The following is a 26,755-nucleotide window of genomic DNA, read 5'->3' on the forward strand; positions in this document are numbered from 1 at the left end:
TCTATCTTTCTTGCTCTCTCAAGAATATTACTTATAGGGTACAAACGCCAACAATTCTTCTACCTAAATAGCCGGCCTGTAGGTCTGCTTAATTAATTAGCTAGCTAGCACATCACAAAGAGTGATGGGTTCACATTCAGCGACCTATGAATGTAAATACGAGATCTCTACTAGTTCAAACCCAAGCTTTATATACTATATGGTATTATATAGACACACACACAACGTATCACACGCACGCAAAGATATATACAACTCCAAGCTAGAATTAACAAAAATGGAGTTTGGCGAAGAAGGATTACTACAAGAGCCGGTGAGCCCTGGTGGTCAGTTCATCAACAGCTCTGTCTTATCTCTTGCAATTCTTGCCATTTTGGAATCACAAGTTCCAATCGACGATTCTCAAACGTTTTTTCTTCTGAAAAATGTTTTCCTCCCGATCAATCCACGCTTCTCTTCCATCATGGTACTCTCTCTCTCTCTGGACTTAGCTAAAGAACTAAGTATTTCCCTAAATTTTTTGCATATGACGTTAATTACTTACTAAATAAAAATGATTGTTTTGTGGCATCAATCTGATGTGGCATATGCCATGTCAAGCATGCGTATCACCTATTTATCACGTCATACCATTTAAAAAGACCATTTTATCTATCCAAAATCTGATGGCTCTAAATTATATTACTTTTTTTTTTCTTCTTCTTTTCATTACACTCATGCTTAAATAAAAACAACAAATGAAGAATCAAGAAAAGAAAAAAAAAATTCTTCAATGTCTTTACAATTGTTTAAAGTAAGAACGAAAAAAAATTCTTCTCATGCTTAGATTACAATTGATTGTTGCCGAACAACAGATCATGTTGAATCCCAGTTCTCAAAAATTGTTCAACGTGCAAATAAAAAAGCAAAGCAATACACATAATTTGATCAATATATTTGAACATGCATCTAGGGTATACATCAAAACTCTCACTTATACACATGTATATGAATTTGAAGTTTGTTGGGTTCCAGCATATTGTAGAATTTTTTTTCCTTCATTTTTTTTAATTTTTTCATTTAATTTTTGCCCTAATTTAGGTGTAATGAATGACATCAACGGTTCAAATTAAGGAAATATATTCTTACAAATACATGTTGTCCCCAACTGGTAAGAATGAGCAAGTTCATATAATGGAGCAAGGTCGGCCCTGTGTTTGTTGTTCTTTTCTCTTTCTGTACCTAGGGTTTAACGTATGATTTGAGTTTATTATTATTTTTTCTTTTCTGTTTTGTTTTGTTTAGATTGTAGATAATAATCAATGACTTCTCTTATCACACAATATTTTCTTTCGGCCACCTAATTAAATATATTAATATGCTATTTGGAAAAAAAAATTACACGAAAGAACTTAATTAAATGAAGAACAATATAACTGAAAAAATGTGCAGGCATATCCCTTAAATTAATACATAATCAATGATTTCCATCATAATATTTTCTTTATGTCACCTAATTAAATGAAGTAGGTTATTGATCTGCCCCATACAATATAAGCAAATATAAAAGGGTAAAGTTGTTGTTGCATGATCGATTATGATGTGGAAAGATGTATCATGTGAAATTGAATATAAAATTTGTATTTACTTACATGACATGACACCTAATATTGAGATCTTGAAGTCCGGCCTGCTCCTATCAATGCCCTTTGAAAATAATAATAATAATGCATGCAGGTTGAAGGTGCAGATAAAAAGAATAAGCAGTGGAAGAAGGTTACAGTGAAGGTGGAAGACCACGTCCATGTCCCCATTTTCTCCTCTGGAATGTCACCTGCATCATACGATATTTACTTTGATGAGTATATAACGAAGATAGCATCAGAAACATTCCCACAAAGCAGGCCATTATGGGAACTTCATCTTTTCAAGTACCCAACAAGTCATGCAGCTGGACAAATGATATTCAAGATCCACCATGCCCTTGGCGATGGCTACTCTCTCATGGGCGCTCTTCTCTCTTGCCTCCAGAATGCTCACAATCCTTCCATTCCTCTGACATTTCCGACATTAAAGAGTGCAAAAAATGAAACTAGTAGTCGATCTCGTGCGTTTGAGTTTATGCCGAAGATACTTTCTTCCGTTTTCAACGGTGCATGGGATTTCAGTTGGAGCATTTTGAAGGGCACTTGGGTTGAAGATGATCGAACACCAATAAGGTCCGGTGTTGAAGGAGTTGAGTTTCGACCTGTGTCGGTGTCAACCTTGATGCTGCCTATTGAGGAAATTAAACTTATCAAGAACAAGCTTGGAGTGGTAAGCTTGTTTGATTTTACTTACGTACCCAAATAACTAATTAGCTATATATGTACATCTTTTTGTTAATTTTTTGTTGCAGCAGTGTTGATTTGCTATTGATGTATTCCATTAGGGTAACTGGGAATGACAAAAGGACCAAAAAGGCTAACATTCTTTCTAATTTATGTACATGTAAATTATTGTTAGTGAAACACGTTTTAATTAACGTAGGTACAATTGGTTGCATGCAGACGATAAATGATGTGATTACAGGAACAATCTTTATGGGCATCCGAATGTACATTCAAGAGATGAATAGTGAAAAATCAAGTAGCCAAAATTGCACAGCACTGGTGTTGCTGAATACTAGACTTGTTGCGGGTTACAAGTCGGTGCAGGAGATGTTGATCGAAACAAATAAGTCTTGGGGAAACCGATTTGTGTTCTTGCAAGTCTCGGTGCCCAAGTCGAGTGAAGTTTCAAAGCCACTGGATTTTGTGTGGGAAGCACATAATATAATCAAGAGACAGAGAAAATCTTCAGCTTGGTATTTCACCACTAGGCTCTGGGACATTTTGAAGAAATTTAGAGGCGCTGAGGTAACTAATTATCAATAAAATAATTATTAATTCTTACCGCTTTATTAATTCCTCCATGTTCCATTCAGTAACCACGGGTCATTATTCCTAACATCAATTAAATTCTGCCAAACAGCCAAGCATGGCCATTATTCCTAACATCAATCAATTTCTGCCAAAATTTCTGCCAAACATCCAAGCATGGTCATTATTCCTAACATCAATTAAACTCTAAGTAATAAAAGAGTTTGACTCCTACAAGTTCCAATTAACCTTAGGGGACTTTAATTAAAAGCCTTCTGCTCTTAACGTTTTTGGTTTTTTTTTTGTTTTTTGTTTTTTTTCTACTTCCCGTGTTGACTGGTTGTTGCATTGCAATTGATATAAATGGTCACGATTGTTGGTTAAATAAAGTTTACTTGATCGTTAAAAAAAAAAAAAAAAATAGAGAGCCTCATCTCACTATATATATTTAGGAGCCAGATAGCTAATGTCTAAAATAGAGAGTCACTTAGGAATCAGATGCAATTGCTAAGATGAATAAAAAGCTATTTATACTATCTAAAATAGCTAAAAATGTAAAATAGAGAGTATTCTAAATATGATCTTAGATCATCTTCAACAGCGATAGCTATTTTATTAGGGGTGCGGCTATTGACACCCTATTATTTTCTTTGTTCACCCTATTTGCTCATTATACCATACATTTATCTAACTCATTCCTTTTTCTAGAAATATCCGTATATGACATATCCAGTTGAAAATAATTTTTTTTAATGAAAATCTCTCATTTAATTTGTACAAATAAAAACTTAAAATATATTAAAGTTTCCTAACAATATCATAATCTATTTTTTTATTATTTTCTCTTCATTTTCAAGGTTCGTCTATTTCAATCCATGTCAAAATATTAGTAGTTAATAGACCTGTAAATGGACCGGATTTTGATCCGGACCCGCTCCAGATCCGTGGCTATTGGACGGGTTTGGATCGAAAATTTTGATCCGTTAATCCGTTAATGATCCGAATCCGTTAACCCATTTATTTAATGTATCAAATACGGATTTAGGTCGATCTGATCCGTTAATGATCCGACCCGTTTTTGTAATAATAAAATATTATTTTTTATTAATATATTATTATTTTTGGAAAATATAAAATATGAAGAATTTCTATACATTTTTTTTTACAGAAATCTAAGGGACAGTCCATCACCAAAGATTCCAAGAAGCATTAAGAATTTTGATAATGTAATTCTACTTTTAGTGATACTTTTCATGTTGTTTTAATATTTTATTAATATCTTATGAGGTATCATGATATAAATTTAATATTATTATTTAAAATTTTAAAATATTTGAAATTATAAACGGGTCGGATTAGCGGATCGGGTATCCGTTTATCTAGCGGATACGAATTTGGATCGAGCTATTAATGATCCGCCGAGTTAACGGAGCGGGTTTGGATCGAATTTTTTTATTTAAGTAAACAGATTTGGATTTAAGTCGATCCGATTCAAATCCGGTCCATTTACAGGTCTAGTAGTTAACAATAAAAAATTAGCTCCGCGATGCGTGGAAGAAAGCGAGCGAACCCTAGTACTCGAGAAAGCGATGGCGACAGTCTTGGGCGGCGGCAGTCTCCCCTCCCCTCAGGTAGAGTAGGTCGATCTGGCCTCTGGTGCGTTCGTGGCCGATGGTTGCGAGAATCTTGGTTTGGATCCCGGGGTTGTTTTCCGGGGGATGTTGTCGGCAGGGTCTGGAGGATCTTTGATCTCCTTGGTCTCGGTCGGTTGGGCAGAATGCGGGACGTTGCGGCGTTGTCAGAACCGGTCCATTCTGTCGACTGCATGGTGGGTTGGAGTTCGGAGGCTGAACTGGTTTTGACGTCGGTGGGCTTCGTTAGTGCTCCGGCGAGGCATGGTCGAGGATTGTTGCAGCATACTAGGCTGCTGCTTGACCGGATGATGTGGAAAGGTCTGCCGCCGGAGAACATGACGGCGGCGGAGGCAAAGGTGCAGCAGAGCAAGGCGTCTCCTACCTTGTTTGCTCGGGTTTGGGCCTGGGCTCACTCGTGGGCTGATGAGGCAGGGGCAAGATCTGAGTTGGGCTTGGTCTCAAGTCAAGGCAGTCTGAGCCCTAATTTTATTAGGGTATTGAGCCTGTGTGAGGTTGAATAAACTTCTATAAGTCTTCTATGATGTTTCTAGTTTTTACTTGTACCACAATTGCGTGATTGGCAAGTGAGCGCTAGTTGAATGATTTCTTTTCCGTAGGAGGTTTTTTCATTCTTGTATAGGCTCGCTTAAATGTGAGCGTCCCAGTGATCCTTAATAGTTTGCTTTAGCTTAGATAGGTTATCCCGGATTTTCTTGCCAGATTTCTTATGTAAGTGTTGGTAGACTACAACCTTTTTGCTGTTGATCTAATGAATTCAACTTCTATTTCAAAAAAAAATTAGTAGTTAACAACTGCGAGCAATGAAGAGAATGAATTTTTTTTGAATCAAGCAGGTCAAATTTTATTAAAAAAAAAAAGGAAGATTACATATGACTTTGATCAGCTGCAACTGTAGCGATCAGAAAAGGTGGGGGGTAGAAAAGAAAAAACAATCCTGAGATAGTGAGCTAGCATAAGCAGCCATCATGTGTGCTACTATGTTTGCTCCTCTTCTAATATGACTAACCTTTAAACTAGCATGAGAACTCAAAATATCACCCAAGTCCTCATAAAGACGTCCAAGCAACGACCAGTTGGTTCCATTATGCCTACAAAGCTGTTGCTGCACAAGTTGAGAATCTATTTCTACTATAGCTGGGACCAAGTTTTGATCTAATGCGAAAGCAAAAGAAAATTCACAAGCTAGAGCTTCAGCCTGTTCCACCGAAAATAAACCAAATAGAGGCTTTCTCCCTCCTGCAATCATAGTACCAGTATTATCTCTTACCACAAAGCCACAGCTACCCTTCCTTGTGATGTGGTTAAAGCTACCATCCATATTAATCTTATACAACCCAACAGCAGGAGCTTTCCATCGAACTACCCGATCTCTAGCATTAAGTCTCACACTTGGTTTGTTGTGAAAACAGAAATCTTGTAGTCTTGCAGTATTCATGAGTAGTACATCCCAAGGCTGGCAACTTTTCTCATTCCAAACCTTGCTATTTTGTTCTTTCCAAATACCCCATAGTAAGTACAGTAGCTCTCCCAAATGCTTCAAAGACAAATTTTGAACAACAATTCTCACTCAACTAGGCAAATCATAGGTCAGTGCATCCGGGCTAAGGCAAATTTGGACCAACACTCCGTTATTTTGCAACATTTGCTTAGTAAATGGGCAATCTTGACATATATGCAGAGTTGTATCCACTACATTTGTACAAAGTACACACACTTGTGTTTCCAACTACAGTCTTCGAGAAACTAACCTCTCTCTGGAAGGTAAAATATTGTGCATTACTCTCCATATATGAATATTCTTCGCTGAATTAGGTATGACTACCTTCCAGATCTTCTTCCAGAGATCAACATTAACAGAAAGTTCAAAAGGACTTCGTTCGTTGAAATGAGAAAAAGAAAAAAGGTAAGCAGATTTGACAGGGAACCTCCCATTCCTTTCCAGCCTCCAGACCAACCTATCTTCCACATTTCTTGAACTTAAAGGAATACTCATGACCGGTTCAGCCTTAGTAGTAGTGAAAATCCGATGAATCAAATCTGCATCCCATCTTCCAACACATGAAAACAGATTGCATACTCTAGTAGCCTCCTCCAAAGCGGTAGTATTCATGGTAGGCCTACCATTATGTAAATTAGGAATCCAACAATCAGACTATATATTGACATTGTAACCATTCCCAATCTGCCAATATGTGCTTTGTTGAAGAAGTTCTCTAGTAGAGAAAATACTTCTCGAAGAGTACGATAGAGAAGGATGTGATTCTACCATCCAAAAAGAATAAGTAGGGAAATATCTTGCTTTGTAGATATGAGCAATAAGAGAGCTAGGAGTAGAGATTGCCCTCCACGCTTGCTTAGCCAGCATAGCAGAATTAAAATTTGACAAACTTCAAAATCCAAGCCCTCCTTCTTCTTTTGGATTCCATAGCGCGTTCCAAGTTTTCCAATGAATTTTTTTCTTATCATTTGTAGTACCCCACCAAAACAGGGCACACATCTGCTCAAGGTCATCACAAAAAATTTTTGTCAATTGAAAGCCACTCATGGCATACGTAGGCAAAGCTTGAGCTACTACACGAATCAAAATATCTTTTCCGGCACCGCTCAACAACTTCCCTTGCCAGCAAAAAAGTTTATTGGCCAGCTTCTCTGTAATATACTGGAAGGTGGATGTCTTCTTCCTTCCCACATAAGTGGGTAACCCCAGGTACCTTTCATGAGAATCTACCACCTCCATCCCCAATAGACTCGAAACCTCATCTTGCATAACAATTGAAACATTTTTACTGAACACAATTGAACTCTTCTCGAAATTAACAAGTTGGCCAGAAGCTCGCCCATATATTTTGAGAACATCCTTAACCTGATAACAATCTTTCAAAGTAGCTTGTGCATATAACATACTATCATCCCCAAATAACAAATGGTTCACAATAGGAGCATCAACACATACTTTAATACCTTGGAGAAGACCCAAATCCTGCTTCTGTCTAAGCGGCGCAGAAAAACCTTCAGTGCAAAGTAAGAAAAGATAAGGGGATAATGGATCCCCCTGCCTTAATTCTCCCTCTACTGGGGATCACATAACACCGGGGTTTTCCTCGGACAAGAAAAGAATATCTAACAGAACTAATACACTGCATTACCATCTCAATCCAAGAATGTGCAAAGCCAAATCGGTCCAAAACCTTCCTGAGAAAAGACCACTCCATCCGGTCATAAGCCTTGCTTAAGTCAAGATTCAACGCCATATAGTAGTCACTTCCCTCTCTCTTGTTATGAACATAATTACAATCTCATTGGCTACCAGGATGTTGTCCGTAATCAATCTCCCTGATACAAACGCACTCTAATATGAAGAGATTAACAAAGGGAGAATCTCCTTCAACTTGTTTGCAATAACTTTTGAACAAATCTTGTATATCACATTGCAAAGAGCAAATAATTTCAAATTAGACATATGTTCCGGATTACTCACCTTGGGTATCAAACATATATGGGTGAAATTAATGTGGCGAAAAAGTTGACCTGACTGTGGGAAACCTTGAACTGCATCTATTACTTTTGTACCAATTCTGTCCCAATAATGTTGGAAAAAAAGAGGTGGCATTCCATCCGGTCTTGGGGACTTGGTTGGATACATTTGGAATAGAGCATCCCTTACTTCACCATAAGTATAAGCTGAACAAAGCTGCTCATTCATACCCTGTGTGACACAGGGCTGTATTGCCTTAGGAGTGGCCTCCACGGCTTCCAAATCAATGTTTGAAGCCCGAAACGTCTTGGAGAAATAATCTGTAACAACCTTCTCCACACCATCATCATCGTCGCACCACTTGCCTTGGTCATCATACAAACCTTGTATCATGATTTTCCTCCGCTCACAAAGGACCATTAATCTTTTCGCTGTTATTGAGGATTTCATTGAAATCCCCAATAATAACCCAAGGTAGCGTATCCAAGTCGCGCAACTCCCTTAGTAGTTGCCAAGATTGATCTCTTTCTACCTTGCAAGAGTAGCCGTAAAACCCCGTTAATCTCCAACGCGGATCACCCGGCCCTCCCCTAATTTCCAGGTCAATATGATGGGCAGAAGAGGTGCGAACCTGCACGCTGTGATCATCGTTCCAAAACATTGCAAGTCCACCTGACTGCCCTATACTCAACACCTCCTTCGAGTTAGGAAACCATAGGGCACGATGTAGATCATGAAACCCAGAGTGGGTGCTAATATTTGTTTCACAAAGGAAAACTATTTGAGGATGGTTTTGAGCAATCAAATCTTTCAATGCTCTCGTTGTCTTGTCATTGCAGATCCTCCGACAATTCCAACTAAGTATGTCCATCACAAAATGGCAGATCGAAACTTGCTTCCTAGAACCCTAGAAAGTAAATCCTAGTAGAGCACTACTGAGACCATATTTTTAAGCTTTCATGAATTTTCACATACCCAAAAAAAACAAAAAAACTAATGGAGTTAACACTAATGATTTTGTGAATAGAATAACGAATAAATGATGAGGAAGGAACAAAAAAAAATAGTAACAAATTCAGATTTAGATGGAGAAGATGAAGATTAATGTTATCCAATGAGAAATTAAGCATCCCATACCTATTTAATTAATTAGTTATGTATTTAGTTTTCCTTATAGTTTTGAATTTTAGAAAATTAGTGTACTTATTAGTCACTTTGCACTTGAGTAATATAGTCTTTTAATAATTCAAATGTTAGTAGGGTGAACTAAGAAAATGGTAGGGTGACAATAGCACACTAATAATATTTAACCATTTTCTTGATAGTAGTAGGGTTATCTTCTTCCTTAAAAAATTTATCTTCTTCCTAAAATGACCATTTTCACTTTGGTTAAATTTATCTTTTGCTAAATCTAAGGAAGAAGAAGTGAAAAGACTGAAGGAATGATGGCCCTTGGATCACAAGATCTAAGGGTGGAGAGTGTATGGACATTTTTGGTCGGTGAGAAGGTGAAAAATCTAGTTTGAGGGGGTTATTAAGGTGTAGGGACATCCAGATGGGAGTTGGATGCAATTTGGTGATAAACGGTGGAGATTGGAGCATCAAACTTTTATTTAATGAGGTGGAACTACATGAACCCTTAGATCGTATCAAGGACTAAGAGTAGACCTCAATTAATGAATAGGAGGGTGAGTTTGGTCCTTGGCACTCCTGTGATTGGTAAAAAATTATTCTTTGATGATAAGATGCAAATGTGTGATATCATCATTGAATTATGAATAAAAGTGAGAAAATATGTAATGAAAAGCGAGACCACTTTGGTTTGAACGATCTAGACATGTGGTAGCCACCATCAGGTCACTGTGGAGAGTGTTGAACGGCCGGAATCCGAGGAACTTCCCTACTTTGTCTTTTTGTGTTATAGCTTCTCATTTTCCTTCATTTCTTGTCACTTTTTGTGCCAGTCCTCTTGCTATCACCTCGGGGATTTGCACTCCATTGTGTAATCGCATTTGCTCTTGGTTGAGCAGTTTTGACTTTTGGGTAAACTAGTTGACTTTTCGTTGTTTTCCCTCAAACTCCTGATTTTGTCCAAAATACACCATTTTCACCTCGTTTTGCTCCTTTGATTTTGTAGCCTATAATATACATAAATGTGGTTTAATAATGCATATTAGCATTGAGATTAACATTTTCAAGTGATTAGGGGTGTAAATAGGCACGTAAATTCGTGCGAATGAATGGTATTCTCAAAAATAGAGAGAAGGTGTTATATTTGGTTGTTAGATATGTGGAAACAACTTATGTAAAAGATAGGTATAAAACAGGAGATGGAGAGGATATCAAACATGAAAAGAAGATGATAAGTTGAGTGGGATGGTGTAGACATCTGGTAGTATATTTTGACATAGAACAAAAACTATATGGTATGATGACCATTTTGTTTAATTATTGAAAGAATAGAGAACTGAATAAATTTTTCAACATACTTCAAGCTTTTGACACAATGTAATTCTAATTTATTGATGTTGGTTTTGTAGGCAGCATCTAAATATATCTATAATACACTGAAAAACACAAGCATAACAATCACAAATATGATTGGGCCATTGGAACAAATGAGTCTCGTCAATCACCCCATTGAAGGAATTTACTTCATAGTGACTGGTTCACCTCAGGTATATATAGATCTATACTTTTAAAATAATTATTCAACTATTTTATTTCTGAAAGTTTTTTTTTTTTTTTTTTTTTAAAGGGGTTTGGAACCCAGCCTAGCTGGGAAGCTCAACCCCACGCCCGGTTCCATTTATTATATTAATAGTAGTACTTTGCGTGGGGGGGAGGGCAAAAAACCTGAACCCCACGCTACATTAGAACAATTACAATAATCCTCGTAGAGAACATCCTGAATAATAGCAGAAGTCTCCTCTAACCAAACATCATCAAGTGCAAACAAGCTAGCAAGGAAATGATATATGTTTGTCAATTAATGTGCAAATTGATCATATCATATTAATGATAGAATCACCTTAGATTGTTTCAATGGACTTTCACAAGTTTTCAGCAACACCTAGCTAGCAACATATCAAAGTTTCCCACAACATTTAGAACATAAGTGGACACAACTCAATTAAGTATATTTTTTGCAAGTAAACTTGAATCATAGTTCATGAAAAACAAATACCCCATTAAAATAGGATGATGCATCTCATGTTCCCTATTCTTATTTTTGCTCATCCATGGGGGCTTGAAAAACTCGTATAAGATTGATATATATTTAATCCATACTAGGAAAGAGACGAGGCCAAAAATATAAAATTAAGATAAATGATGATATATATATATATATATATATATATATATATATATATAATTAAAACACCAATCTTTAGGGATGATAATTTTGAAAGCCCAAAAAAAATCCTTTAAACACTGAAATGCCTAAACAATAAAATTAGGGCTGGGATCGGCTCGGTAAACAAGGCATACCGAAGCCGAGACCGATTGTTTGAGTCGATACGGTACGGCTATGTACTCCTCAAACTGCATATCAAAGCCAAACCATCCCGAAATTGATCGGCTCGGTACTAGTTCGGTATTGTTCGGTATACCAGTTCCGTTTTCAAAAATCTGTGTTGTTTGGAGGCAATCCAAGCCTTGCTGCTGATTTTTCCTGCATAACTAGTTCAAGTACAACTGGCCAAAGCATAAAGTCATAAACTGAATCAAACAAGGGCTGCTAAACTCATCACAAAGCACACAAAGGCATAAAGACATAACCCATAAACTGAAAAGTGAAAACAAAGGTTGCTAAACGACTAAACTCATCACAAAGCATACAAAACTTCCTGAAGTCATAAACTGAAAACAAACCTGCTAAACTGACAAACATAAACTGATAAATTTATAAATATCGCAACAAAGGCTTACTATTACAATGAAGGCAATCAACTAATCAAGGCATGACAGTAAGTAAGTATTGCAGCAAACTAGCAAAGGCTTACTATCATAATCATAATGCTAAAGAACTAAAGTAAAAATGAAATGAACTGATAATCATATATTCATATTCAATCGAAATGTAAAATTGACAATCTGATAAACTGAATCAAAACCCATTGATAGACAGTCAGACTTACACCCAACTTTCCCATTGATAATCAAAATTCAAAACCTAGTGAAAACTGCAGAGTGCAGACTGCAGCAGACCAGAGCCAAGGAATGAAATCAACTTCTTATTTCTTCAGTTCATCGATTTGAATGGAATCAAATATGGATTCGTGTTGCTGTAAAGGAGATTTGACTCACTTGATTGGTTTGAGAGTGAAGGAGGCCGCGTTTTTCATGTTGAAATGTCAAATGACTCGAGCCGCAGCTGCATCGATTTGGAGTAGATTAACGGGCCGGGTCGCTAACCTAACGGTATTAAAAAGGCCCAATCCGATCCCGACCCGAGCCTAATAACATCGGTACGGTTTCGGTTCGGTACTCCAAAAAACAGAAATGAAACCGAGCCGATCGATATCGGTACCGGTTCGGTCGGTTTCGGCATCGGTTTATCGGTCACAGATTCCCAGCCCTAAATAAAATTGTTTAGAAGGCCAAAACAGTAAATGCATAACAACATTTGTCCAAAAAAAAAAATGCATGACAACAAAACTGAAGGGTTTTATTTTTACTTTAATTTGTTCAACGAAGAATAAATTAAAAAATAAAACAAAGCAACCCCACAGATCTAGTAGCTAGTGACTACTTCTACAATTTTCACTTCAGCTTTTTAAAGGTAGCTACTGGATTTTTATGTTTTCTAAAATCAATAATACAACTTTTGTCAAATTTGGATAAACAATTGTCCTTATAAAAAGCAGCCCAATTGGAGATTGTTTGGTCCTCTGTTTTTAATACAAAGAGGACTCCATCTCTTGAAAAAAAAAAAAATAAATAAATCATGCCATTATTGTACAGCTTGAAAAACAAGCTAGCCATAAGCTTAATTCTTAAGCTCTTGACACAGTTCAGTTTGTATTAAGTTAAACTTTTAGTGTGTGCTAGCCACTTTTAAAATACATTGGTATCAGTTCTTTCTATTTTAGCTAGTTTTGAATTTATATTATTTTTCTAACGAAGATTAGATAGTTTAAATATATTTATATATTATATAAAATAACTCAAAAGAAATGTTTTAAATTAACATAAATTATAGAGAGTCTCATCTCGCTCTCTATATTCAGGAGCGAGATAGCTAAAAGTTATAATGGAGAGCCGCTAAGGAGTCTGGTGCAGCTGCTAAAATATGCAAAAAACTAAACATGCTCTCCAAAATAGCTAAGAAGCCAAAATAGAAAGTTTACTAAAGATGCTCTAAAGTCTAAAGATGCTATAAGAGTTATTTTATTTTAAGAAGAAAAAAATTCTCTCTCTAAAAATTAAGTTAGTTGCTATAGGGAAATTGAGGACTCTAAACTCTGGAGACTTTTATTTTAAGAAGAAAAAAATTCTCTCTCTAAAAATTAAGTTAGTTGCTATAGGGAAATTGAGGGCTCTAAACTCTGGAGACTTTAATACATAGTTTTTGGTGTTAGCTTAATTAGAGAAAATTGAAAAGCGAAATAAACATGTTTAAGGTTGAACGAGATGTTTGGTGGCCAGGGGGGAGGAAGCATTTTGACAAGATCCCCCGAGCACGGATTAGTCTCTAGGCCTAGGAAGCCTTTGAGGACACCGTGTGATTGAACAATAAAAAAAAAGGTTGAACGAGATGTATGTGTGCATCCTAACCCATCTCAAGCTAAACCCACCCGAAGAGTAAGAATATTAGCTAGAGCAACCCATGTCCAGCCGTCGACCACCAAGCCATCGACCATGACAATCCCGCCATATATTCATGGTATAAGCTTTGACAGCTACAAATATGTCAGCCATTGCCTCAACATATGAATCGTCGACCAACGCACGTTAACCTACACTTCTAGTGGTGTATTCGACCCCTGCGCATTGTGATCCCTCATCGTCACTAGCAACATAAAGCTAACTCTTCACCACTTGCAGTTATAGATTCCAACATTCGACTACTCTGCCTCTGCCAAAAGTTGCATATCCAAAAACCAAATCTCTTTGGCATACCTCACCACCAAAATCCATTGCCCTATACAACAATTGATATAGGGTAAAGAGGAATGTCATAAGAAGGCTGAGATCTACAACAGTTTCGATTAGCTAGTAGCAAAGGAAAAGTACTGACTTCAAAAGACTTGTGGCTTTGTTCTTAAACCCTACAAAGTGACTACAAGGTTATTTTTTTAAATATTTTTTTACTTAAATTATAATTTCATTAATTTCTAGCATATTTATACAAATATATGACAAAAACATTTAACATGTCATTCACGTCACACTATTTGTCATGCAGTTACACTCCTAACTATCATGTAGTTGTACATGTGATAACTATGTAGTTCAATTATAGAGTGTCGACATATTTATTGTACTATATAAGCATGGTTGAATAACACGCAACCAATGACTAGGCCTAGCTAATATTGAAGTCAATCTCCATCGGCCACCTTAGCTAGGCCTAGTTAAACATAACCAATGACCATATCAATACTGAAGAGTATATGAAGGGGATCCATTACAGACGGGCCATCACTCGAATAGTACTGATTACCACCAAGTATGCACCTTACACTCTAATACAAAATTGTCACGCCCTGAATTTTGAATAAGGAAAATTCAAATCCGAAACACGATAACTCAACAAATCACTCAAATGCTTAGAAATTTTTCTTTCATTTAATCTAAGCAACAAAACAAAGCGAGTGCACAAATGTCAATACCGACTCGTTCTCTAAAGTCACATATTACATTACCAAGTGTTTACATAAACTTGAAAGCATCAAAATAAATATAAATGCTCTGACATGGAACATACTACAAACAACAATAAATAACAAAATATGTTCTAAACCTAACATTGCTGCAACAACAAGTCGTGGTCTCAACCTTGGTTGCTCTGACATGCAAGAATAACTCCTACACCATGGAATAGTGCATCGGGTTGCAACAACAAATCCCGGTAAGCTATTTAAGCTCGTATGAGTAAAACTCAACTGAAATGACTCAAAACAACTCATGCTTATAATTTCCTCAACTTATGAATAAATTAAAGCAATAGCATTTAACTTCACAAAATACAACCGAACTTACAATTTACACAAGGTAAAAATCAGTAATCCCTGTATATAGTTTAGTTCAAGAGGTTACATAAAATTACACAATTCAAATCATAGTAACCTCCACATATAGTTTAGTTAAGGTGATTACATTAAAACCAAAAAATTCAAATAAAATAAGAAATCTATAAGACAATCAAACAACTCACGTTAAACCCAAGAAATCACCCTTTCAACTCCAGTAAAACAATCACAAAATAATGATTCGTTTCCAAAACTCGACATCCTTACCTCTTAAGAATAACATACGTCACTAAAGTGACAAAACCATATTATTGTAACTTACAATTTAAATATGAATTCAAGTCCCTCATTGAACAATTAAAAGAAAGAACACTACTGAAACTCTCTTTTAAAAATGTGTACTCATGAGTCGCAATAACACAAAGTTACTCCTATGATAGTACCTTGGCAAACAAACTAGAGTTCTAGCTGATCGTAACCACTAACCCGGCCAAAGGCATGATTCTCGATTTACTTGCCCTGAGGTTATCACTGTAACCTCCGGAGCTCAGACCTTTTGACTCTCAGAACAAAAGATTTAAAGAGGTTGCACATGACCCAAAAATGTTCCACCACACCCAAAGTAACTTTTTTAAAACAACATAAATCAATCTTCACATAATATATTGCTTTCTCGAAAAGTGTAAATTCTCAAAACAATAACATGAATAAAATCACAATTATTGTACTCACTACAATACCACGCCATCAAGATATATATTTCACGTAAGTATATATGTACGTAGTTATCCACTCAGAAATGCCACTAATACCAACTATAGTTCACAATCGCAAAACTCGAGAAAAATTATTTTTATAACAAAACCTCATTTTAACTTACCTATGAACCGTGGACAATCAAGTTCATATAATTGAAACCAACTATTTATTTATGAAAACGATTTCACAATTTAGCAAATAATTACAATTTAACCTCTTGAGATTTACTCACCTCTAAATTCCGTTGTGTCTTCTTTCACAGACGAGATACATACAGAACACACTCCGTCAAGCACCTAAGTAAATTCAAGCCTCAACTTAGTACACAACCAAAAATGAAAGCAGTTACGGTTCGAACCGAGCATTTGAACAAAAAATCGAAGATTTCGTTAATCGACACAGAACTTCCTCTGGCGACCTTGGGAGGTCTTTGGAACACTTCTAGGATTAATTGCTCAAAATTATACGACGATCCAATAGTTGGATCCTCATGGAACGTAAACCGAGTGAACCGAAACGACGTTAAACCTAATATGCTTCAAATGATCACAACATGACCTTATAATATATCAACATGTTCATATCAACAAGTAGAAGACAATTGGGAAAACAGAAGTCCAAAAAGTAGTCGGACACACCGTCACAAGCAGCTGCTCGTGGACCCCACGCACCGCCCGACCGACACCACAAAATGGAGAATAAGCTCTTACCAACATGTAGAGCACATCAAGGGGAGCAACTTTTATACCTGGGACTAAGGCCGATTCGGCATAGTTGGAGCTAGATCAAGCTCGAAAGATCTCGGTTGTTGATCTTCAAATTGTGATTCCGGCCACCATACTCCGATTCGAGCTTTAAGGCTTGTATGGACCTGATCAGGAGGGAGAGAGCTTTAAAACCTAACCAGTTTTAAGCTGTGAAGTCGCCGAAAAACGGAGATGAACTCGGGTCTGCTACCGCCAAAGTTCTTAGCTTCGATTCGCCGCGCACGGCGGCTGTCGGTGACAACCAATGATTGGGGTAGGTTGGCAAGATGGCGGCGATCAGTTCTGCACCAGCGGCGTTGCCGGAAAAAGGAATTGGAATCGGGTCGGTTCCGAAGTAAAACGGCCGGGTCTAGGGTTTCTGAAGAGGATAGAGAACAGAGATAATTTCTAAATTTGGATGGTTTTGGAATTTATGAAAAAATCTGGGAAACTTTCTATTTATAGAAAAATTTCTGAAAATAGAAAATCTTCCGCTGACCATAACTTTTTCATATGATCTCTGGCCTTTGCATGCCATATGTCTACGAACTTGTATTGATGCGCTCTACGACTTTTGTGAAGAAATTTTTTGGAGAAACCTAACAAGTAAAACGTCAACTCTTGACCCCTTGATAATAAAACATTTCGAGTAATTATACGTCTGAAACACTTTCGCTTCACTCATAAAACAACTAATCGCATATACAACTAACTTAATAATCTTCAGAATCACACAAAAATTAATAAATAATTTTTGGGGTATTACACTAATTGCACAAATTTGCACGAGATATTTATCCATTTCTTGATGATTAAGGGTACCCACTTATATTTTATTTTATAAGAAGGACTTCTCTTCTTTTTTGTTTTCAAGGGAAAAGACTATCTAGTTGATAAAAACCAGTACGTCAAACATAGTTTAAATTAGTATTTGTTAGGAAACTCGATCGGTTTACTTTATAAATTTCTTACCCCGAAAAAATAATATGAGTGAAGAACCACACAAGAATTGATGATAGATGTGGTTCAATCTATATCAACCTAGCTATGTCCCTGGAAATGGTGATAACCACTTCATTAAACAAGATGAAGATTATAATTAAAGAACGTTTTAGCTTTTTCCACTCAAGAATAATCTCTCTCCTCACAATCCATATTCTTGATAGAAAATCCATACTACACCTAATATCTCTTAAACTTGTGAATAGATCCACATAAAGACCTTTCTAAATGATGTCTATGTACGTAGCACCTCTTCACGTCTGTTTCCACTTCTATAAATTGTTGTCTCAATGACTCCCTCTTGAATGAGTATTTTTCAACTCACAAAGTGCGGATCTTCAAATCCTCACATATTGTCTTAGGTATCTCATTTACAACTATATGATCTCTACAAAAAAAAAAAAAGAAAAAAAAAGATTTGTCAGAAAAAAAAAAGCACAAAAGAAGTTTAAATAAGATTAATTTGGATGAGCTCATCTAAATTAGTTAATATGAGAGTATTATCTTGTACAAAAGCCGATCAAAATTGAGATTTTTAAATCTTCCATGTCTATACCTGGACGGTACATCATGATCATTTTAGTTATTGTCAAAACTATTAATTTATTCGATACAATTAATTGCAAAGTGATAATATATTCAATTTTCATTTTAAAATTATAGCATGAAAATTCATTAAGCACAAATGGGCTGAACAAGTAGGTTCAACCTAATGGTCAATCTAAGATTTTTTTCTAGGTTTTTCTCATCGAATTATAATCATAATATCTTATATTTTCTTCCTTACATCGATCTCTGGTCTTGTAGTGTCTTTCTGTAACAGCAATGAGTTATATGGGAAAGCTAAGGATTGCTTTGGTAGCTGAAAAAGACTTCATAGATACCAACGTATTGCAAGCATGCATGAAAGATGCATTTCGGCTGATATGTGAAGCTGTGAATGAATTTCCTATCAAATAAAGACAATATAGTGATTGTCATTTATAGAAAATTTGTAAAGTAATTTTGAGAACAAATATTGGAGTTTCCTGAAAGTTAACATTAATAAGTCATTCTAGCGTAATTTTTCATAAGCATTCATATACTTTGGTTTGCGAAACAATAATTTTCTTAATGAGGTTCCGTTAGAATATTTATTTTGATGTTACCTCAAAGTTTTTCGTTGTTTAATTTTTACTTTTTCCTCAATTATCTTTTCTTTTCACTTTTGTTATGAGAAGTTTCTAGTATCCTATTCTTCTTTATGTTGGAGTGTATATGTCATGCCTTGGACCCAGGTTAGAGACTTTCAACATTTTCCCAAAATCGGAGGTGTGAATAAAAATCAACATAAATGAATAATTAGAGATAATCTCGGAGAATCTTAGAGATATCCATTCAATGTATGATTACATTTCCTTGTAAAATTCAGATTCTATGCATTGTTATCCTCTATATAAAGAGGCCCCCATTATCAATGAGAATACACATCAATTCTCTCTCAAATATCGTTTCCCTAAAACACGTTATCAGCACTAAGCCCTAACCCTGAAACCCTAAATACGTAGCCTTCAAACCCTAGCAACCACCGCCACATATATTGAAGCCCTGAATCCCAAGAGCCCAGAACGTCCTGCGGCGTCACCGGAACCTGCTGGAAAAGTACCGAACTGACCTCCAGAAGATAAAAACAACCCCTGCCCGGTTCGTATCCTTCTAGACCTCCTTCCACCATTATATTTTGCCACCACCGGTTCCCTGACTCCAGAATCCGTCACTGGAAAAGAGATTACCATAACTAGCCGGAAAGTTTCCGGACCGGCCTGTAGAAGTTCCGCACGTACCTGAACCGCGAGGACTCCCAGACCACTGCCTTCTTTCCAGCCCAGACCTCAGCTCCAACCCAGCAGCATCAGTCCGGCCCAAGCGAAAAAAAAAAAAAGGAAAAGAAAAAAAAAGGAGGCGCAGCCCAGTAAGAAGGAAAGGGAGAGGCGGGACAAGAAAGAAGAAAAAGAAAGAAAATAAGAAGGCGGCCTGGAAGAAGAGAAAGAAAAAGAAAAAAAGCCTGTGGCCCACTGCTGGAGAAGAAGAAAAGAGAAAAAAAAAAAAAAAGGAGGCCCACATTCAGTCAAAGTCAAAGAAAAAAAAAGGTATTTTTTTTTCTTTTATCCAATTCCTTTTGCTTTCGTAATTTCAAGTTCTTTTCTTTTTCTCAGGGACTTGCAACCTCCCTTCTTCTACCCCCCTTTCATCTTCATAGAGGAGACCAAAACCCGAACTGTGGGGGTTCGTGCTCACTCCAAGCTTGGAGCTTGTAGAGTCCTCCAAACTTAGAGTTTGTTGAGAAGAAACGATCGACCACGTACATCATTGTTTCGATCTAATCCAACCCCTCTTGGAATCGAATTTCTTGGAAGCGACTACGCTCAGAAATTCCTAATTTCCTAAAAGCGACTGCGCTCAGAAATTTTTATTGTTTTCGTGGTAGCCATTTTTCGTTCCGAAACTAATCCTATTTTGTTGTTGTTTTTCAGGATGAGTAACTTGAACAAGTTAAGCTTCGCTCCACTAGAGACAACAGGCCCAGGATACCACAAGTGGGTCAGTGATGTGCGTCAGCATCTCAAAGCTGATGGGATCCTAAGTACGATCCAAGAGCCAAGTCAGAACGTGCTTACTCCTCAACAAGCTACCGCTTTTGAAGCGAATAGAGCTACGTGAGAGGTGAATGAAGCTAAAGCCATAATTCTCATGACAAGGCACATGAATGACGCGCTCCAGAATGGGCACCTCAATGAGGAAGACCCAAGAAAACTGTGGGTAGAACTCGAGCAGCGTTTTGGCAACATTCGTGACTCCCTGCTTCCTGACTTAGAAGTGAGATGGCATAGCCTCCGCTTCTGTGATTTCAAGTCTGTACTTGACTACAATTCGGTAGCACTTCGTATCAAGTCTTTGATGGAATTCTGTGGGTAGAAAATCACTTATACGATGTTGATCGAGAAGACTCTCTCTACCTTCCCCGTCTCTGCATTGATGATAGCCAAGAACTATCGAATTAATGTCAATGCCGGACGCATCACAAGATTTCATGAGCTTATTGGTGCCATGAACGTGGTTGAAAAGCACGACAACATACTTGTGAAGAACTATAACTCTAGACTCGTGGGAACCAAGCCAATTCCGGAGTCTAATTATAGTCGCGCCCCTAAAGGAGGGCGCAAGGAGCGAAACCCTAAGGAAAATGATAATTATGGACGTTCTGGCCCATATTCTCGCCCTTAAGAGGAAGGAAACCGCCAAGATAGGCGTGCACAGAACTGTGGAGGTAAACGTGTGAAGAGAGAGAGAGAGGCTAAGCCTCCGGCTATGGTGGTGACGCCACCAAAGAGAGAAGCCTTCCCCAAAGTGCTCCTAAAATGCCTCGATTAAGGGAACCTGACCATAAAGATGCTTGTCTTAGGTGTGGACTACTCAGACATTGCCCAAGGGCGTGTAAAGCATCCCAGAATGTTGCAAATGCATACAAGATGTATCATGAACCAAGGGAAGCACATTACATGGAACAAGAAGATCAAGATGGCGATCTTGATCTTAGGGTGGAAGACTTCAAAGGCCAAGATCCAGAGACTGGCGATTTTGATTAAGTCTTTTTATTTTCCAAGAGATGTAGGCAATTGCCATATTATTTTTGTAGTAAATGCCAATGGTTTAGTCTTTCTTCAAACTAGGCTCACCCAAAGTAAATGTGATGTCTAGGAAGGTTTTTGAGATAAGCGGTACTTAAGCGAGCCTTGCTCCACCGACATCTCTCTACCTACCTAGTCACATTTGCTTTGGAGTTACCAAAAGAAGTTAGAAGACTACCATTGTTTTGCATTAGCTAGTTTTGGATTAGATTCTCTCTAGTGAAAGAGACAATGATGTAATTCCGTTGGCTTATTAATAAAAATTGAGTTCTTTTCTTTATGACTCCTTTTTAATTACGAGCTTTTTCTTTTTGGAATGGAATATGGAGAACTGCAATGTCTTCCGGATAGTGCGACTACGCACACCATTCTCCGATATAGGCAATTATTCTTGGAGATGTTGCCTACATATTCCTCTGTGACTAGGGTGGCTGGGCCATCAGGATTAGTTCAAGGACATGGAATGGCCTAATTCCTCTTGCCAAATGGCACCTTGATTAATGTCGCAAAAGCTCTCTACGCTCCTAAGGTAAATCGAACCTTATTGAGCTTTAAAGATATCTGAGCCAACAGATTCCTTGCAGAAACGCATACTGAGAACGGAAAAAATTTCATTTGCATTACCTCTAATGATTGTGGACGAAAGCGCATCTTAGAGAAGCTTATGTGTCAATCTAGTGGACTCTATGTCACTACCATTCGACCTATTGAATCCAATAACGTAATAAGAGAAGATCTCTTGGATTCTGACACATTTTGGCTTTGGCATGACCGACTAGGACATCCTGGTCGTGATATGATGATCCGTATACTAAAAACTTCACACAGACATCCATTCTTTCGAGCGAAAAGAAGTAAGAATCAAAGATTGATTCCAGGACTTAGTGTGACCGCCGCCACAGCAGCCTCCGGCACCACCGCTGGCCTAGGGCAGCCCATGTCCCCCTTGACAACGCCAAAAATGGCGTCACCCATGGCAATGGCGCTATGGGTGCCACTTCCCATGGTTCCAACGCCATGATGGGTGATGTAATCACCAATTTTGCTTCTAATAGCGCTTCAAACACTCAGGCCCAACCGAAATCCTCATTGGTTGCTTCTAAGGCCCCTCGCTCATTTTGCAAAGCCTGTTCCTTTAGGAAATTAGGACCGAGACCGTCCTATGCAAAGGATCCCAAAATACTCATTCCGTTTTTACAGAGAATCCAAGGGGATATCTGTGGACCAATTCAACCATCATGTGGACCTTTTAAATACTTTATGGTATTGATTGATGCGTCGACACGCTGGTCACATGTCGCGATGTTGTCCACTAGCAATGCTGCTTATGCTAAACTCCTAGCCCAGATTATCCGTCTATGGGCTCACTACCCAGACCACTCGATTAAGTCAATTCGACTTAATAATGCTCGGGAGTTTACATGGAAAACATTCGATGACTATTGCATGTCACTGGGGATTGATGTAGAGCATCCAGTTCCCTATGTTCATACCCAAAATGGTCTTGCGGAAGCCACTATTAAAAGACTACAAATGATAGCACGGACATTGGTTATGCGCACCAATCTCCCTGTTTCCGCTTGGGGATATGCAATATTGCATGCAGCGACGCTAATTCGTCTATGACCCACTGCCACCCAACCTTATTTTGCGTTACAGCTAGTGACTGAGTACGAGCCTGATATCTCGCACTTAAGCATTTTTGGGTGTGTCATTTATGTGCCTATTACGCCGCCACAACGTACTAAGATGGGTCCACATAGACGAATGGGCATCTATGTTGGATATGAATCTCAAACTATCATCCGCTACCTTGAACCCTTGACAGGCGATCTCTTTACCGCTAGATTTGAAGATTGTCACTTTGATGAGACTGTCTTCCCGTCATTAGGGGGAGATAAGAACACAGATGTTCAACAGGAATGACAGGAATTGTCGTGGTCTGTCCCCACTATGTCTCATCTCAATCCCCGTACCGCACAGTCCAAACTTGAAGTGCGACAAATTATCGAGCTCCAGAACGTAGCAGACACTCTGCCTGATGCGTTTTCTGATGTTGCTAAAGTGACGATATCACATATACCTGCTGCAAACGTGCCTGCAAGGATTGACGCCCCAAATACTGGACGTAACGCCACTCCTGTGACACCAGGAGATGGCGCCACTGCCCAGATTGGCAGTTATATGGCGTCTATGGCCGCAAGTCCCACAAGGAACCGTGATAGACAGATTGGTTCGAAGGATACTCGCCCTAGAAAGAGAACGAAAAAGGCATAAACAAATCCTTTGATCATCGATACTCAAAATCCGTCCCATGAGAATGTTCCGGATTATGGTTATGTCCAAGAGACATCATTGGGGGACGCCTCAATGTCAGAACCTTTCCCTGAGAATGTAGAGATCTCTGTAAATTACACTAGTGTACATGGGACGTGGGAAAGAAACTCTATCATCATTAATGATGTATTCGCGTATTCAGTAGCGCGTGAGATTATTGAAACTGATGACATCAAACCACGCTCCGTTGATGAATGCCAACGTAGAGCTAATTGGCCAAAATGGTGTTCGTGGATGATATCTTGATTTATTCCGAGACGTTGGAGGATCATGATAAGCAACTGCAAATTGTGCTACAGATTTTGAGAGAAAATAAGTTGTTTGCGAAATTCGAGAAGTGCAAATTTTGGCAAAGGGAGGTCAAGTTCCTTGGTTATGTAGTTTCGAAGGATGGAGTCTCCATGGATCCTTCTAAGGTTGAGGCAGTGATGAACTGGGGCCAACCTACTACGATTACTGAGGTACGTAGTTTTCTGGGTTTGGCAGGTTATTATCGGAGATTCATTGAAGGATTTGCTAGTATTGCTTCGGCCCTGACCAAGTTGACCAGGAAGGATGTCCAGTTTGTGTGGACTGAGGAATGTGAGTGAGCATTCAATGAGTTGAAGGCTAGATTGACCACAGCCCCAGTGTTGACTATTCCCACAAGCGGTGGTGATTTAGTCATCTATAGCGATGCGTCTCATCAAGGTTTGGGGTGTGTGTTGATGCAGCATGGCGGTGTTGTCGCTTATGGCTCTAGACAATTGAAGGTGCATGAGCGAAATTACCCCACTCATGATTTGGAGTTGGCTGCAGTTGTGTTTGCCTTGAAAATTTGGAGGCATTACTTGTATGGGGAGAGGTTCGAACTCTTTTCGGATCATAAGAGTTTGAAGTATCTGTTCTCTCAGAAGGATTTGAACATGAGACAAAGAAGGTGGATGGAGCTCATAAAGGGCTATGATTTCACCTTGGAGTATCATCCAGGGAAGGCCAATGTGGTGGCGGATGCTTTGAGTAGGAAGCCCAGAGGTATTGTTGCTTCTGTTATGGTTCAGGAGTGGCTTATGTTAGAGACTGCATCTGAGTTTGACCTTGTACAAACAGGAGTTGAGAATGGGAGTTTCCTTGGAAGTATCACGGTACAGCCTACCCTGATTTCCAGGATCATTCAGGGTCAAATAGAGGATGAGTTCTCACGTGCGAAGTTGGCAGCGTTAGCTGCGAATTCGTCCATTGGCGTTCCATCGGAGTGGTCGGTGGGAACGGATGGTGGTTTGCGGATGAACCATAGGTTGTATGTTCCGGATCATGTTGACCTCAAGGGAGAGATTCTTCGTGAGGGACATTGATCGCGGTATACTGTGCACCCTGGAAGCACTAAGATGTATCGGGATTTGCGAAGGCAATTCTGGTGGAATAGAATGAAAAGGGATGTGGCAGAGTATGTTTCCAAGTGTCTTACTTGCCAACGTGTGAAAGCTGAGCATCAGAGACCTGCAGGTATGTTGAAGCCATTACCTATTCCCGTATGGAAGTGGGAGCAGATCTTAATGGATTTTGTTATTGGACTGCCTAGGTCCAAACGAAGTCATGATGCAGTGTGGGTGATTGTGGATCGTTTGACGAAGTCGGCACACTTTCTTCCTGTGTCAATGACGTATTCGGTTGACATGTTGTGCGAGCTTTACATCGAGGCGATTGTGAAACTTCATGGAGTGCATGTGTCGATTGTTTCTGATCGTGATGCTTGGTTTACTTCAAAATTTTGGAGCGGTTTCCAAAAGGCCATGGGAACTGATTTAGATATGAGTACAGCATTTCACCCTCAGACTGATGGGTAGACTGAGCGAGTGAATCAGGTGTTGGAGGATATGTTGAGAGCCTGAGTGTTGGACTTCAAGGGAAGTTAGGAGGATCATCTGCCGTTGATTGAATTCTCCTACAACAACAGTTATCACTCCAGTATTGGCATGGCACCATATGAGGCCCTGTATGGTAGGCCATGTAGATCTCCGATCTGCTGGGCAGAAGCGGGAGATAAGGTGTTATTGGGTCCTGAGATTGTGTAGGAGACCACTGACAAGATTTCGATTATCAGGGACAGGATTCGAACAGCACAGAGTAGACAGAAGAGTTATGCAGATTTGAAAAGGAGACAGGTTGAGTTTAATGAGGGTGATCATGTGTTCTTGAAGGTCTCACCCATGAAGGGTGTGGTGAGATTTGGCAAGAAAGGGAAGTTATCACCGAGGTTTGTCGGACCTTTTGAAATTCTGGAAAGGGTAGGAGATTTGGCTTATAGGCTTGCCTTACCTCCTAGTATGTTTGGCGTGCATAATGTGTTCCATGTGTCTATGCTGAGGAAGTATGTCCAAGATGATTCACATGTGATCGATTATGGCACGATTGCGGTGCGTGCGGATACGACCTTTGTTGTTGAACCTGTTCGTATTCTGGATAGGTCAACAAAGCAACTTCGAAGGAAGGAAGTTGACTTGGTCAAGGTATTGTGGAGTCACCATGACGAGGGTGATGCTTTTTGGGAGTTGGAGTCGGATATGAGAGCGAAGTACCCACAGTTGTTTGTTGATGAGCAAGCGTGAATTTCGGGACGAAATTCCTTTAAGGAGGGTAGACTGTGGTGACCTGGATTTCTGTTATTTAATTTTGGTAATTAATAATGGACCAGTTGTACGAATAATTGTTATTGTGCTTTAATCGTAGGTTGTTTGTGAAGTTGAATGGTTTTCATACGTGTAATTATTCGAATTTCACAGTTTAGGGGGTCGTGTGAAGTTTGACTTTTTGTACATTGGGATTCTCAGAAAACTTCCTTCATGAAAGTTGTAGAGCGCGTCGATACGAGTTCGTGGACATGCGGAACGCATCAATCGGAGTTCGTATGAGAAATTTATGGCTAGCGGAAGAAGTTTCCGTTTTAGTATAAATAGAGAAAATCAGAAAATATCTTCATAATTTCCACTTTCCATTTCCGGAAACCTTCTTCCTCTCTCTTTTCTCTCTCGACTGATACCTTCGGTATCTAAGCT

The 26,755-nt window shown here is 38.5% G+C and overlaps 1 protein-coding gene across 1 annotated transcript; it reads left to right on the forward strand.

The window, feature by feature from the left end:
* The first annotated feature begins 216 nt into the window (after nt 1-216).
* Nucleotides 217-18,804, forward strand: LOC133734187 (wax ester synthase/diacylglycerol acyltransferase 11-like). Its single transcript, XM_062161820.1, has 5 exons — nt 217-466; nt 1,717-2,295; nt 2,529-2,876; nt 10,550-10,687; nt 18,523-18,804. Exons 1-5 carry the CDS (start codon nt 278-280, stop codon nt 18,673-18,675), a joined length of 1,407 nt encoding a protein of 468 aa, XP_062017804.1. The 5' UTR covers nt 217-277; the 3' UTR covers nt 18,676-18,804.
* The last annotated feature ends 7,951 nt before the right edge of the window (nt 18,805-26,755 follow it).

Source organism: Rosa rugosa, chromosome 2 (genome assembly GCF_958449725.1).
Source record: "Rosa rugosa chromosome 2, drRosRugo1.1, whole genome shotgun sequence".
In the NCBI taxonomy this organism is placed as follows: Eukaryota; Viridiplantae; Streptophyta; class Magnoliopsida; order Rosales; family Rosaceae; genus Rosa; species Rosa rugosa.